Here is a 16,490-nt window from a genome sequence, read left to right on the forward strand (position 1 = left end):
CTAGTTGGCATCCGAACCACCTGCCAGGAGCTGTGTAAGCGTTTGGTTGGATGGCTGGATATTTAAGTCACAGAACACAGCATGCTGACAGATGCAAAAACAGGGACGTGGTCTGCAGGAAAATTTTCTTCATTGCTCTATTCATGGATTCCTGGACAGGTTCATTGCAGGAGGCTCCTGTTCATGCTTCTTCACTACAGAAGAAATCTAAAAATGTGTTATTTTTCATTCAACCAGGGTCAGAAATAGGGAGTCCTCTTGCATTTGGGTAATGAATCTTGGTAGCTGCAACTGTTCTTACTTTTTCTTAAATCTCATATTTGTCCTATTGGAGAAACAGCTGCAAACCATCATATCTGCAGATGTGTCAAGTTTAATTCAGAACACCCTTATGCACAACACACAATTGCTGCAATACAAGCTTTGTTCTAACAAGTATGAATTCCACAAGAACCAATTCCAAATTCTGCACAGCTACCGCCCTACTCATGGGTAAACTGAACACCATTTTCTTTCCACTGACAATACTACGGTGGAACAGACCTGTGGATAATGGCTTATGAGAAAATCAATATGTTCACTTTGCATGGTCAAAATATTTACAGAGAAATATTTGAGAAATATTCACACATTTGTATGAATATGGACCTAACTTTCCGACCAACATTCCATTGAGCCCTCAATCCTGTACTACACTCACTAATAATCCTCACCAACCTTCTTGAACATCCAGTCTACTAACACATTTAAGGGTTTTGGAACACGGTTTACAAAATCTCATGTAAACATCTCTGCAGCCTAATTCAGCAATGCTGGTTCATCTGAATCTGGTCTAAGCTACCCTCCTTGTTTCTACCATCATCAACAACACCATCTTTCCCTAAAATCAATCTGCTTTAATATATAAAGCCCAAGCTTCAACAATCTATTGTTTTCTCACCTAAATTTTAACTCTTGATTACTGTCTCTTCTCCTTTGGAAGAGATCTGAGAAATGTTACTTTGTTACAAGGGTTCTGTAAAGTACACGCCAATTTGTTTCCCAATTACTGGTTCAATTCTTGACAGCATTCTCCAGCAAATTAGACCAATTTCGCAGAAAAAGTCTTCATTTTACATAATATTTTACAATGTATCCTATGCAGGTAAAGATGCATGAACAAGAAAAAAATATCATTTGATAATGTCATGTTTGGGCTCCTAAAGTGTAATTATTTAGTCACTAGACATCTATATTTCTTACCTGGAGCTCTTCCTCTAGGGCAGCAGTAGCATTATCTCCATTGCTCTCATCAATGACCACCACCATATGTGTCAGAGAGTTGACACGTACTTGTTCTTGCTCCAAGTCCTCTTGAAGTACCTATAAGGGAACAAGCAATTGCGATCGAAGGTATTTTCAAAAGTCACATTTATTGATTCTTAGTTATAACAAAAATGACACAATTTATTCACTGTGTATGTTGAGTGGACACAAGTTCCACACTTACACTGTTATTTCTTGACACCAACTCGCTCCATCTCGAAGCTATCTTAGTCCTTTGTTTCATTTCATTTGGTATTTTAACAAAAGAAAACTTTCCTCTTCCTCACCAGCACTTCCTTCTATCTCCCTCTGGATTGTGAATTGAACATCCAACATCAAACTGTTTTTTGCCTCCACTGACCTCATTTCCTCTGGTGATATTTTCTCCCTAGCTTTCGAGCTCATGGTCCCCAAACTCAGACAGCTTGCTTCTACCTCTGCCCAAAGACCACAATCAGAACAGTCCATTATTATAAGGTTGCTTCTGATCCACCACATAGATTTATTCCCATCTTAGCTTTCTTTTTCTCCCCCTCACCTCCTTTTCTGTCTTTCAATCTACATCTGTGACTCTTATCCTCCAGCAAATTGACAACTTACATTTTCTTGGCCCTATGTATCTCCTCTTTACTACTAATGTCCAATCCTTCTAGACTTCCAACCTGAACCTGAGTGGCCAGAAAGCTTTTGGTTTCTTCTTTGAGCAGGAGGTTTATCTAGATTTTATTGACCACCACTCTCCTCTGCCTGGATGGACTTGTCTCATGTCAACAAACTTTTCTATTAACTCTTCCTTCAAAAAAACATGTCATGGGTAACATCATGGATCTTGGAGGCGAGTATTTTTGTAAGGTATGTGGAATATTCTTCTAACAGTCCTATCTGAGCTCCCACTCTCAATTCCTTTGCTCAAACATTGATGTCTTTGCTGGCGTCCTTTCAGGTTCTTGCCCTTAACTGCAACTTCCATCAAATTTGCTTCCTATTTCTATCTTTGTCTCAACCTCTCGTGGTCTAACTCCCACTTTCCATTCTTAAACTTTTGTTTCCATTTCAGGAGCTAGAAAATCCAGAAGTATTCAATGTAAGTGCACCGATACCACTGCTACATCAACTACAATTTTCACAGGCTGTATCTCAATTGAATTATATTTTGTTCTGACAGTGCAAATTCCATAAGAGTGATTCTGACACATCTTCCTTTTTCCTCCAGTGGTTAACACGGTCCGTGACCATGTTAAGCCCATTTCACGTACTTTTTTACATACCTAGGCCCATTTCCACACTCTCCTCGACCTTCCACACCTTAAGAGAGTTTCCCTTGCTCTCTCTCTTGGTAAACTGAAACTAAAGCTCTCTCTACCCTTTTGAACTGAAAGTAAATCTCCATCTACACTATCCTCATCCAACACTCCAAGGACAGATACAGCATCTAGTTAGATAGAGTAAACCTACTTCTGCTCTTTCAAACTAAAGGTAACAAAGCCTTTAGGGCGGCACAGTGGCTCAGTGGTTAGCAATGCTGCCTCACAGCGCCAGGGACCCAGGTTTGACTCCAGCCTCCGGCGAATGTCTGTGTGGAGTTTACACATTCTCCCTGTGTCTGCGTGTGTTTCCTCCGGGTGCTCCTGTTTCCTCCCACAGTCCAAAGATGTGCAGGTTAGGTGAATTAGCCATGTTAAATTTCCCATAGGCTTGTGTAGATTAGGTGGGTTATAGGGGGCTGGGTCTGGGTGGGATGCTCTGAGGTTCAGTGTAGACTTGTTGGGCCGAAGGGCCTGTTTCCACACTGTAGGGATTCTATTCTATTCTAAATGGGGTTAAACAACCCCTCATGGGGCACTGTAACAAAATACCTATTAATGGCTCATGAAAATTTACTAAATTAAAATAACATTGTCCAGGGCGATGATGCACTCCTGCCCCTGTGGTGCCCACTGGTCTCTAATGGCCACAATTGTGCCAGTTTGCAACTCATGCTCCCTCTCCAGGAACACCTGAACGCAGATGTAACTAAGAAAGTGGGGCAGACAGTCAGGTATGACTCCCTCCTAGGCCCACTGCCTGGACCTGCGAATGGCTTCTTAGGCCATACCCACTCTCATCATCATTCAAACACTTCCCAGCTGAAACAGAGTTCACGTGCACTTCTTTCAACTTAGTACACTGCATTCTCTACCCATAACATGGGCTCTTGCATGAAGTGGAACTCAAATGCAGATTGAGTAACCATTTTGCAGGACACCTCCATTCAGTAGACAACCATGATCCCAGAGTTTTCAGGTACCTGCAATTTTAATTCTCTATCTTGCATATACAATATAGGAATTGTAATTAGCAGTAGGAGTTAGTGGGCTTACAATGAGTACTTGCAGATGTCTATGACCTTTGGCCTGGCGCAGTGTTACAATGAAGCTCAACACAATCTCAAGGAACTGCATTTGATCTTTTAATTGGGTACTTCTGGCCTCTACATTGAGTTCAACACTTTCAGACCATGATCCCTTCCTCCACCTCCACCACCAATCCCATTTTGTTTGCCTTAACCTTATTTTTCTTATATTTGTTTCTGGATGGCAGATTCCATTATTGTGCCTTTCACACTTCTTCTGCACCCACATTTTATTTCTTTAATTGTCCCATTAACTCTCCCTCTGTTTCTATTTCTTCCGTCACTCAGAATCTCACATCTTACTCCCTACCATAGGCCTCCTCTTTTATTGTTCCTCTACCTTCTGCCATTTCACCTACTTAATAGCTATTACATTTCAAACTTTTCCTAGTTCTGTTAAAAAGTCATTGACCAAAACATTAACGGAAATCTCGCTCTCCACATATATTGCTTGAACTGCTGAATACCTTGAGCATTTTCACATTTTATTATCATGGAAATCATGTGTCAGAGGCATTGTCATTGCTTCAACAACAGAAACTTGGATGTGTATGCAATCTCAACCCAATGCTGTATTTAGGTTTACATTTTATTAGAACCTCTGCACTCGGAAATGAAAGGTCTTGTTCAGAATTTGTAATCGGGGAAGGAAAAGATGCATTTATCCTCTTGTCTATGCAGCACATTCAGGTGAATAGAAAACATTTATTTTAAATGATGCATAGACAAATGCCTGCTGTTTAACAGAAGGCAAAAACAACATGACTGGATTTTCTGACAACTGTTTTTATAAGGTCAAAATGTTTTGATGACAGCCAACTTTCATCACTTTTAAGACGTGATATAGGTATAATTTTAAGTCTTGCTTCAGAATTGATGAGACATTCTGCAACTACATCATCTTGCACAGGAGAAGCAGTGCGTTCTATCTGCAAGATGCACTGCAGAAATTCACCAAAGATCTTTACAGAGCACCTTCCAAACCTCTGACCACTTCAAATCTAGAAGGACAAAGGCAGCAAATACATCGGAACACCACCACCTGCAAGTTGTCCTCCAAGTAACTCACCATCCTGACTCAGAAATGTATTGCCCTTCCTTCATGGTCACTCAGTCAAAATCCTGGAATTCCATCAGTGATGACACTGTGGCTGTACCTACAGTGTGGATTGCAGTGGTTCAAGAAAGCAGGTCACCACCACCTTCTGAATGGCAACTAACAACCAGCAACAAATGCTGGCCAGCCAGGTATACCCATGTCCCACAAATGTTTAAAAAATGTCAGCCAATAAAACGTTTCACTGTCCGTCAAGGAAAACCTGAGATACTGACTTATCAAAGGCATTAACTGCTTTGAACCCAAATTTTACAATGTTGCCTATCATTTTCATTTGGTACTTTAGATATGTAAAGGGCAAAAGAGAGGGAAAATTGGACATTGAACCGCTGGAAAATGCTGCTGAAAAAGACATGATGGGAAACAAAGAAATGGCTGAGGACCTGAATAAGTAATTTGCATCAGTCTTCACGGTGGAAGACACGAGTAATATCCCAAAAATTCAAAGGAGTCAGGGGCCAGAGGTGAGTATGGCGACCAACAATGAGGAGAAGGTGCTAGAAAAACTGAAAGGTCTGAAGGTGGATAAATAACCTGCTCCAGATAACTGAAGGAGATAGCTGATGAGATAGTGGAGGCATTAATGGTGATCTTTCAGGAATCACTGGAGTCAGAGAGAGGCCTAGAGGACTGAAAAATTGTGGATGTAACTGCCCCTACGCTATGTAAGGAGGGAATAGGGCAAAAAATGGGAACTTACAGGACAATTAGCCTAACCTCGGTTGTTCGTAAGATTTTGGAGTCCACTTTGAAGGATGAGATTTCTGAATACTTGGAAGTGCATGGTGAAATAGGGCGGTCAGCATGGTTTTGTCAAGGGGAGATCATGCCTGACAAATCTGCTAGAATTCTTTGGGGAGGTAACCAGTGGGTTAGACCATGGAAAGCCAATGGATGCTATCTACCTGGACTTCCAGAAGGCCTTTGATGAGGTACCACACGGGAGGCTGCCGAGTAAGATAAGGGCCCATGGTGTTAAAGGCAAGGTACTTGCATAGATAGAAGATTGGCTGTCTGGCACAAAGCAGAGAGTGGGGTTAAAAGGGTCCTCCTCAGGATGGCAGCTGGTGACTAGTGGTGCTCCACAAAGGTCAATGTTGGGACCATTTTACCTTATACATTAATGATCTGGATGAAGGAACTGAGGGCATAAGGCTAAGTTTGCTGATATACAAAGATAGGTAGAAAGACAGGTAGTATTGAGGAGACAGGGAGGCTGCAGAAGGATTTAGACAGGTTAGGAAAATAGGTAAAGAAGTGACAGATGGGATACAACTTGGGAAAGGTAAACTTTGGTCGGAATAATAGAGGTGTAGAATATTTTCTACATTGGGAGAAAATTCAGAAATCTGAAGTGCAAATGGACTTGGGAATTCTAATCCAAGATTCTCTTAAGGTAAACTTGCAGGTTGAGTCAGTAGCTAGGAAGGCAAATACAGTGTCGGCATTTATTTCGAGAGGACTGGAACATAAAAGCAGGGGCATACTTCTTTATAAAGCTCTGGCGAGCGGGTTCAGAGGAGGTTCACGAGAATGATCCTGGAAATGAAAGGCTTAACATAAGAGAAATGTTTGAGGTCTCTGGGTCTATACTCAATGGAGTTTAGAAGAATGAGAGGGGACCCAATTGAAACTTACAGAATACTGAATGGCCTGGACAGACTGGATGGTGGGAAGATGTTTCCATTGGTCAGACAGACTAGGACCCGAGGGGACAGCCTTGGAGTAAAGGGAAGACCCTTTAAAATAGAAATAAGGAGAAATTTCTTCAGCCAGAGAGTGATGAATTTATGGAATTCAATGCCACAGAAGGCTGTGGAGGCCAGGTCATTAAGTACATTTAAAACAGAGATAGATAGGTTCTTGATTGTCAAGGGGGTCAAGAATTATGGGGTGAATGCAGGAGAATGGGGTTGAGGAACTTATCAGCTGTGATTGAATGGCAGAGCAGACTCAATGGGCTGAATGGCCTAATTTCTGCTCCTATGTCTGATGGCCATATAAACTACGTGTTACAAAAGAAAACCACAGAAAATAATTGTTTTATTTTCTTCTGACATCCAACAGAATGCCGATATCTTTTTAAGGTTTTATTAGTTTTGTTATATGCTGATTTCAACAAGCAGTAGCCAGGAACAAGTTTATTGCTAACAGTATTTAATAATATGAATGTTCATATTTTCTTGGAGTCAACAGCTCTGAAGATTAAAAAACCACCACCGACAAAAAGCAAATTGTTAAAGCTGCTGTATGATAGCAAAGAAGAACATTCCAATCTGTTTCACTGAGCTGATCTGACAATGAAATAATAAAATAACATTAGGAGAACGATTCGAAGAAATGGAAGCACGTGGAGTGACAGAGTTAGCACGGTTACTGTCACAGACAAATTCATTTATATTTCTGATTAGAATCATGTCAGCACACAAACATGGGGTAGAAACCTGATGAGCATTTTCAAATCAGAATAGGTTAGTTGAAGGTGGATTTTAGAAGTGAGGAACAATGATCGGGTCACACTTGATGGGAGGGAACAATTTATATTAGCAGCTAACCTGGGCCAAGGAAAGGAAATTAATGACAAGCAGAGGTATATCTCACAAGCATGATATGCCCAGAGATGCCATGGCAGAAGGTATTAAAAAAACTGTGCAAATGCAAAAGCTCAGCATTAGGGTGGGCAGGAAGGATAGCTTGATTGGCAAGGGAAAGGAGCTGTGAAGTAAAGGTTTAATTTGGCCTATTTCAAGGAAAGGCTAAGTGCAAAAAGGAATAAATTCATGGCGATGTGAATTAATGAACTGGAGCCCGAGTCTGTAAGGCTACAGGAGCATGTTCTCTCTTCTTAGAGGTTGTAAATTTATACTTAATAAGTCCAGTTAATGTTCACTCAGATGAATGAGGACCTCACATTTCTACAGGTGCTTGAAGGATCAAAGTGGATGCTGTCAAGTTCCGCAGCAAATAAAAAACTTTAAACTCCTCATATGGACACAGGACATGAGATTATTAGGTGGAGCCTTACGAAGATAGTTAGGAATGAAGGTCCGGGACTTTTAGCAAAGTGAATGATTTGCCCAAGGCAAATGAGCACTGATAGCTTTTCATATGGTCCAATGAGATTTGTTGATAGACGATTGAACCATTACAGCTTCTGACATCAGCACACATTGCATTTGAGAATGCAAAGTGATGGAGGTTCACACAAGGGAGAATAAACAGGATAAAACAAAACAAACCTTATAGACATTAAAGGTAACAAGGGACAAGAGAGAGAGTTTGAGATGACTGACGGCTGCACAGATATTTGGCAACTGGAAACCATAAAGTTGGCATTTAGCAGCATGAAAATGCAATTATAGCCGAACTACAACCTTATTCCCCGGGCACATTCCACACCCCCACCCCAAAAAGAAAAAGCGAGTTGCAGAGAAATGGGCTTGGAAGCAGTTGGGCTGTGCGTGTGTTGTGAGAAATATGGGAAAACAGATGTAAATTTCTGTGTCTGTGATTGAGACTAGCAGATGACCAACTCATCTGGCCAAGTCAAGAGGATAACTGAGACCATTCAGATCATTAAGTCTGCCATACCATTCTCCTGCCTTCTCCCCATACCATTTGATCTCCTTACTAATCAAGAATCTATCTCTGTCTTAAATACATTCAATGACTTGGCGTCCACAGCTTTCTGTGGCAATGAGTTCCACAGATACATCAACTTCTGGCTGAAGAAATTCCTCCTCACTCTCAGACTGTACCCTTCGGTCCGAATCTCTCCTACTAGTGTAAATATCTTCGCTATATCCACTCTATCTAGGCCTCTGAGTATTTCCTAAGTTTCAATTAGATCCTCCCCTCATCCTTCTAAACTCCACCGAGTACAGACTCAAGGGTCCTCAACCACTCCTCATATGACAAGCCCTTCATCCCCAGCACCATTCCTGTAAACCTTCACTGGACCCTTTCCAACGTCAGCACTTCATTTCTTAGATATGAGGTCCAAGATTGCTCACAATATTCCAAGTGCAGTCTGGCCAAAGCCTTATGTAAACTCAACAGTGCATCCCTGCTCTGGTTTTCTAGCCCTATTGAAATGAATGCTAACATTGCAATTGTTTTGCTAACTGTCAACTGAACCTGCGCTTTAACCTGAAGAGAATCCTGAACTAGGACTCCCCAATCCCTTTGTGCTTTAGATTTCTGAAGCGTTTCCCCATTTAGAAAATAGTGTATGCATCTATTAATCCTACCAAAGTGCATAACCTCTCACTTTCCCTACACTGAATTTCATCTGTCACATCTTTAATCATCCTCCTAGCCTGTCCAAGTCCTTTTTCAGCCTTCCCCCTTCTTCGACATTACCTGTCCCTTTGCCTTTGTCATCTGCAAACTTAGCAACAATGCCTCAGTTCCTTCATCCAGATCATTGATGTATAACACGAATAGTTGTGGTCCCAATACTGATTGCTGCAGAATGCCACTAGTTACCAGTCACTATCCTGAAAAGGATCCCTTTATCCCCACTCAGAGATAGTAAGAACTGCCGACGCTGGAGTCAGAGATAACACGGTGTGGAGCTGGAGGAAGGGTCCCGACCCGAAACGTCAGCTTTCCTGCTCCTCTGATGCTGCCTGGCCTGCTGTGTTCCCCCTGCCGCACACTGTGTTATCCCTTTATCCCCATTTCCTGCCTTCTGCCAGTCAGCCAATCCTGTATCCATACAGTACCCTGCCCCTAACACTATACGCTCTTGTCTTATTTAGCAGCCTCCTGTGCAGCACTCGTCAAAGGCCTTCTGGAAATCCACATAGATCATGTCCACTGGCTTTCCTTTGTCCACCTTGTTCATTACCACCTCAACGAATTGGAACATATTTGTCAGGCATGACCTCACTTGACAAAGCCATGCTGACTCAGCCCCATGTTACCATGCCCTTCCAAGTACTCCGCAATCTAATCCTTAATAATTGACTCTTAAAATCTGACTAATGACCAAGGTCAGGTTAAACGGCCTATAAATTTTCCAACTTCACCTCGCTCCCTTCTTAAACAGGGGTGTTATATTCCAGTCCTCTGGGACCCTCCGTGACTCCAATAATTCCTGAAAGATCATCACTATGCATCTACAATCTCTGCAGCGATCTCTTTCAGGACTCTGAGATGTGGTCCATCCGGTCCAGGAAATTTATCTACTTTCAAACCTTCCAGCTTCCCAGCACTTTCTCCTCAGTGATAGTCACAACATCTACATCTGTCCCCAACTCTCGAGGCTATGGTATGCTGCTGGTGTCTTCCACTCTGAAGACTGTTGCAAAGTATGTTTTCACAGTTCCTCTGCCATTTATATGTTCCCCATTACTACTCTACAGCCTTATTTTCCAGTGGTCCGATGTCCACTCTTGCCCCTCTATTACCTTTTATATATCTATATTTTTAAAAAAAAAACTTCTGCAATCTTCATTTACATTATTAGCTAATTTACTCTTATATTTCATCTTCTGCCCCATTTGCTTTTGTAGTTGTCCTCCACTACCTTTTAAAGGCTTCCCAATCATTTACGCCACATTGTACGTTTTTTCTTTTGCTTTTATGCTGTCCATAACTTCCCTTGTCAGCCATGGTTGCCTCAGCTTTCCATCTGTATGTTTCTTCTTCCCTCCGATTAATTCTTCCACACTTCCCAAACTATCCTCAGAAACCCCTGCCATTGCTGTTCCACCATCTTCCTTGTAGGTAACCTTTACTCAATTTTAGTACTGTTCCATCAGATTCCAGCTTCTCCCTCTCAAATTGCAGGTTGCATGTATGATATTATGGTCACTGCCCTAGGGGCTCATTCACCTCAAGCTCCCTCATCAAGTTTGCCGCATCACTCATCAGCCAAGCCATTAATACAAGGAAGGAGAGCTTGTGTAGAAGGAAAGGGTTAAGGAGGACAGTAAAGCAGTGATAGCAGAGAACAGGGCAAGGTGAATCCACAAAAAAATCATAAAGAGTTTGGAGTCACAGTGCAAATGGAGGAAAGAAACTAAGCAATCCTGAGTGAGAAACTTGGGGGTCAGGCTTCAGAACAACGATGAAGATTTTAAAACATGGAGGAGGAATAAAAAGAATATCAGGATTGAAAAGTTATCAGAAGAGTATGTAGAGAACTAAAGGTGTGATTCAATGATAAGAATTACACCACCTCCATCAAAATCTTTTGAGCAATCCAGGCTGCGAGGATGTAGAACCAGGCAGGGAAGCTTCATTAAAGGGTAATATGTAACCAATAACAAACTAAAAACTTTGTTCAAAACCCAGGTTGTCAAGCACAACCACTGACAAGAACACTTGTTGCTTAACAAAGGCCTTCATCTCTTAGAAATGAAGTGTAGAAGCAGACCCATCGAGTCCACATTGACCCTCCAAACAGCATCCCACCCACACCCCTACCCAATCACTGTAACCCTATGGGCGATTTAGCATGGCCAATTCACCTAACCTGCACATCTTTGTACTGCGGGAGGAAACCCATGTAGATGCATGCAGACCCATACTGACCAAGTCCGCAGGTCGTCACATATGAATGTAACGTTCCGTACTTTCAGTTGGAAGCATGTACTTATGATGATACAATGTGGCTGTCTCATCTTAGGGTAGCACGGTGGCTCAGTGGTTTGCACTGCTGCCTCACAGCACCAGGGATCCAGGTTTTATTCCAGCCTCAGGCAACCATCTGTGTGGAGATTGCACATTCTCCCTGTGTCTGAGTGGGTTTCCTCTGGGTTCTCCAACTTCCTCCCACAGTCTAAAGAAGTGCAGGTTAGGTAGATTGGCCATGATAAATTACCCATAGTGTCCAAGGATGTTTAGGTTAAGTGGATTAGCCATGGGATCAGCAGGGTTACAGGACTGCAAGTGATGTGGGTCTGGGTAGGATGCTCTTCGGAGGGTCGGTATGGACTCGATGGGATGGATGGCCTGTTCCCACACTGTTGGGATTCTATGAATATTCTATGAATAGATACGGGGAGGATGTGCAAACTCCACACAGTCACCCGAGGCTGGAGTCAAACCCAGGTCCCTTGCTCTGTGAGGCAGTAGTGGTAACCACTGAGCCATCGTGCTGCCTTATTTGAGTATGGATGGATATTGTCCACTACAAGCAATAATTGTTGACCCATTGGCAGAGACTGAAGTGTAACACTGGGCAGACAGTTTGGGACCAGGAGTAGTTTGGGAAGACTAGATCGTCAAGGAAGTGCTGGAGAAGAAGATTGGTGGGAGTAGGATGGGCAATTTGGATCAGAATTTCTGATTGTAGAGGCAAAAAGTACCTTGAACGAAGAAGATCATTAAGGAAAGGAGTGAGAAGCTTAAGCTTGGTTCTCTCACCCAAGAGTATTTTTGTGATATTCATCAGTCGTTTCGACATTTTGTCATATCTCTATTTCCGTTTATAAAACAAAATGGTACAAAAAATGCCTCAACAGTTCTGAAAATCAAGTACAACTATCTTTTCTCAACTGGTACTGTCCTTATTTGGTCAATGAACATAATTTTCAGCATCTCTATCAGATTATCATACATCACTGTATCACAATTTAAAATTTATGTCTCATCATTCTCAGAGGACTGGAAGATGTGAAATGAATTAATTGTAGAGTAGTTCACTGGTTCACTTCCCTTCATTTAAACAGACCTAAGCCTCATGGATACAATCTAAAACAAAAAATTCACTTTTTGGACTCAGATACAGAAGAGTCAATACGCACTTTGTGTTCTTCCACTTGTTGTTTTAAAGCTTCCAGATCTGGGCCAAGGGGTTGTGCCTCCATTTGGTGAATTCTGTCCTCGGTGTTTGTTAACCAATCAGCTAACTGCTTCAATTGCTGCTGCTGAAGATCCATGAGTACTTCATGCAACCTACAAACAAGGAAATGGATTGTCAACGTTACTTGTATCCAACTGATCCATAGGCCTAGATTTTCACAATGGCATGGTGTCACTCCATCATTGCAGAAATGACAGGCATGCCCAGTAGTCACAAGTCCCTCTCTGAAACAGCATGTGCCATTTTTGCAGGGGTGAGAATGGCAGTGGATTACATTCGGTGCCTCACATTTTGGGGAGGCAGCTGCCTCCATCTACATGCGATTCCAGTAAGCTCGGAATCAACAACCTGAAATGTGTCTGATCGGAGCAGGTTGGGGATTTGTTTGGACATCCAGGATACTGATTTCAAAATAAGTCTCAGAATGTATTTAGTGGAGGTCAGCTGCCCTTTGGCAGAAGTAAGGTAACTTTTGGGATTGTTAAATGTAATCATCAATGTGCATTAGTGTGTAAACTCAATGAAAACACGAAGCTCATTGGAATTGTCAATAGCATCAAGAGAAACAATCAAAAGTAACAATCAAAGGGTAATGTCAAGCTGTCAAGGTATCTAAAATCCTCTGTGTTAAATCTTTGAAAACCATGCCTGGAGCATTAAAACAATCATTGATTGCCACTATACTCAGTCTGTTGATATAAACCTGGGTTTCCGTTGGTGATTTAGTGCTGCATGACCAATTTTTCAACCATCCATTAACATATCAGGGCTGCCTGTCATTTTACTGTTTGTGGGACGGCTGTGAGTGTTTGTGAACCATTTGAAGTGGGACTATAAATTCCAATGCTTGGTGTTAAGGGACTAAGCACTTGAATGAAACATTGGCTGTCATAAGATGCTGAGTACTTGAAGGAATGTAAATGTATAAATCAGTTTTAAGGGAAAAAAAAGTGTTTTTTTAAAATATACTGCAATCTGCCACTGACACTTCATCTTTGTTTTATTTCATCCCTGCACAAGGCCTGAGGTTTGTGTCTGATGGATACTGGTTGAGTTAAAACAATAGGTGCAACGGATAAGGGTTGTGTCTGGGGGAGTGATGAGTTGGCACTAAGTAGCCATAGGGTTATGAAAGGGCCATTGGGAATGGCTAAGGGGCTCAGGTTGGCATAAAACCAAGGGGCAGATATAGCAACATAGGTTAGCGTGAGGCAAAGAAAGGTGATGGGTGAAAGAGTGGAGGAGGGAGAGCACAGTGGGGGAATTATTGGGTACAGGACATGAATAAATGAAGTTGAATATGTTGTTGTGGATGGGACACGAGAAGTGTTTGGAGAGTGAGGATGGATTTAAGCTGTTTTCTCTTTCCTTTCACAAAATCAATACAGTCAGATTACACAGAGATACTTGCAATCCTCCAACCTCACTCCGGTGTCACCCAGCCCAGCTTTCAGGGAATCTTTTAAACTCTAATCTCCCAACTCAGAAGCAAAAACTCAGGCTGGGGTTAACAAGATAGTTCTATAGCAGATATATGGAACACCACTGTTTGCAAGTTCCCTTCCCAAGCCTCACACCATCATGACTTGGAAACATAGCCTCATTCTTTCAATCTCACTGCATTAAAATCTTGGAGCTCCCTCCTTAATGGCACTACAGGTGTACCTGAAACAGTCCAACAATGTCACCTTCTCAAAGGCGATTAGGGATGCGCAACAAATAATGGCCTTGCCAGCAACACATTCATCCCATGAACAAGAACAGAAAATACAAATGTACGCAATTTAAAAGATAAAATGGCAAATGGAAGGGTAAGTGGTTACCTTTCCAAACTTTCTCTCTTGATATATGATACACAAAGAGGAATAAGGACGAGATAATACTATCTACTTCTGTTTGATCCAAATTAAAAAAAAGAAACATGTTTGTGAAATCATGTCAATCACTCACTTTAACAACTGACATGGAGGCATCATCTAGGAATTTTAACAAAGATTACTTGGCAGCTCCAATACAGTACATCCTGATATTATCTCCAAAGAGAACACAGCAGCATTCGACAAATCGAAAATCACACTGTGTTTCTAAGGTCTTCCTCTAATTACATTACCTCACTCCAAAATAAAAGTGATAAAGAATGAGTGGGAAGACATTGTCTCATGAGACCTTGATATTTCAAATTATGTCACTATATCATATTTTCAATGAAGCAGTTGAATGAACAATTGACCTTAGTATTCTCAGAGTAAATCACTCACAAAATCGTCCTCACATTTTATTAAGAAGAATTGACTGCTGAATAATAAGAAAGGTACCAGTGACCTGAAATTTCAAGGAGGTAAATTTGCAAAATATTTTTGACAACTTTTATTTACATTACATGTCTTATGTTAAAAATGCAAAAAAACACTTTACAGGATGGTTGTCTAAGAATAGATTAACATTTAATCAAATAATGAGATAATCTACTGTATGACCAAAAGTTTTGTCCAAGAGTTAGGAGCATCTTTAAGGAGGAAACAAGAAATGGAAAAGAAGTCTGATTTAAGGATGGGATTCCAGATTTTAAGGCCTTGGCAGTTGAAGGCATATCAGTAGCAGAGTGAATAAAATTGAGAATACTGAAAGGGCAATTGAAATTTCAGAGGTCAGAAGTGCGGGAGGGATTTACAAAGATAGGAGGACATGAGGCCAGAGGGTGTGGGAATTTGAAAAAAAAACAGTAATAAGCATTTTCAAATTCAGCTTTGTTTAATGAGGAGCTAAGGGAGACCAGCAAACCCATGAGTGATGGGTGAATAGGGCTTGCGACGAGTTGGAGAATTGGCAGCAGAGTTTTCAATGCCTTCAAATTCATGAAGAGTAGAAACTGGGTGGTCAAACAGGGATGCTTTGGAGTAGTCAAGGCAAGAGATAATCAAGGCATGGATGAGGGCTTCAGCAGCTGATAAGCTGAGGAGACATCAAAGTTCGGTGATATAATTTTCAAAATAGATGGCCTTGGTGATGGGTTGGATACAGTAAACTCAATTTGAGATCAAATGTAACCAGGTTTGTCAAGAATCTAGTTCAGCCTTGTACAGTTTCCAGGAGGAGAGATGGAATTAGTAGCCTATTGGACCAAAAAGTTAAAGAATTGACTAATTTAGAATGAGACGTTGAAACTAGAAAGGACATCTCAAAAGATTCCCCTTCTAATGTAACTTTAAGATTTGTGTTGGAAAATTCACAGGCATCAGGTGAGGGCAGGTCGAGTTTCAGTGGTAGTTCTCTGTGCTTTCCCATCGAGGCTGTCATGGTGCTCAGCCACTTTAGGACTGGCTGGTGACCCTAAGACCCCACACTTCCACGTGGAATCAATTCATTCAGTTGTTGTAGCAAACTGGAAAACTATTTTGTCAGTGTAATCAGGTACATTATGATTTTAGTCAGATACAGATATGTACACTGTGAATATGCCCATGTGCATTTAACATGTTTTTGCTTATGCATGTTGATGCAGATACATTATTGTTAAAGTGAACGTACAAGCCAGAAATGATTTTAATCTGCTTACTCCAAACAAAATCTGGAAACATCATGGAGGCAAGAAAAAGCAATGACAGTGGAATGGTGCTGACAGAGTGGAGTTACATACATCAATTTTTGGACCACAGCAATGAAATGAAAGTCATATGGTTGTCTGCTGCATGGCAAATTAGTTTCGGTTGTCGCTAGACTCAAAAATTTACTCACGGGATGTGGGCATCGCTGGCTGGGCCAGCATTTATTACCCACCCCTAATTGCTCTGGAGAAAGTGATGGGTTTTGAACTGCTGCAGTCCACATGCTGCACGTAGATCCCCAGTGCTGCAGTCCAC

At 41.5% G+C, this 16,490-nt stretch overlaps 1 protein-coding gene across 2 annotated transcripts in view; it reads right to left on the bottom strand.

Annotated features, from left to right (window-relative positions):
• Window positions 1-16,490, bottom strand: part of dmd (dystrophin) — a 1,291,331-nt gene that overhangs the window by 1,078,993 nt on the left and 195,848 nt on the right. For both annotated transcript variants that reach the window (XM_048602828.1, XM_048602824.1), the window contains exons 9-10: window positions 12,572-12,722; window positions 1,243-1,362 (exon numbers count right to left, since the gene is read on the bottom strand). In XM_048602828.1, coding sequence (XP_048458785.1) covers window positions 1,243-1,362; window positions 12,572-12,722 — 271 coding nt within the window. The remainder of the gene's footprint in view (window positions 1-1,242; window positions 1,363-12,571; window positions 12,723-16,490) is intronic.

The sequence above is a fragment of the Rhincodon typus genome, chromosome 11 (genome assembly GCF_021869965.1).
Source record: "Rhincodon typus isolate 14 chromosome 11, sRhiTyp1.1, whole genome shotgun sequence".
Classification (NCBI taxonomy): Eukaryota; Metazoa; Chordata; class Chondrichthyes; order Orectolobiformes; family Rhincodontidae; genus Rhincodon; species Rhincodon typus.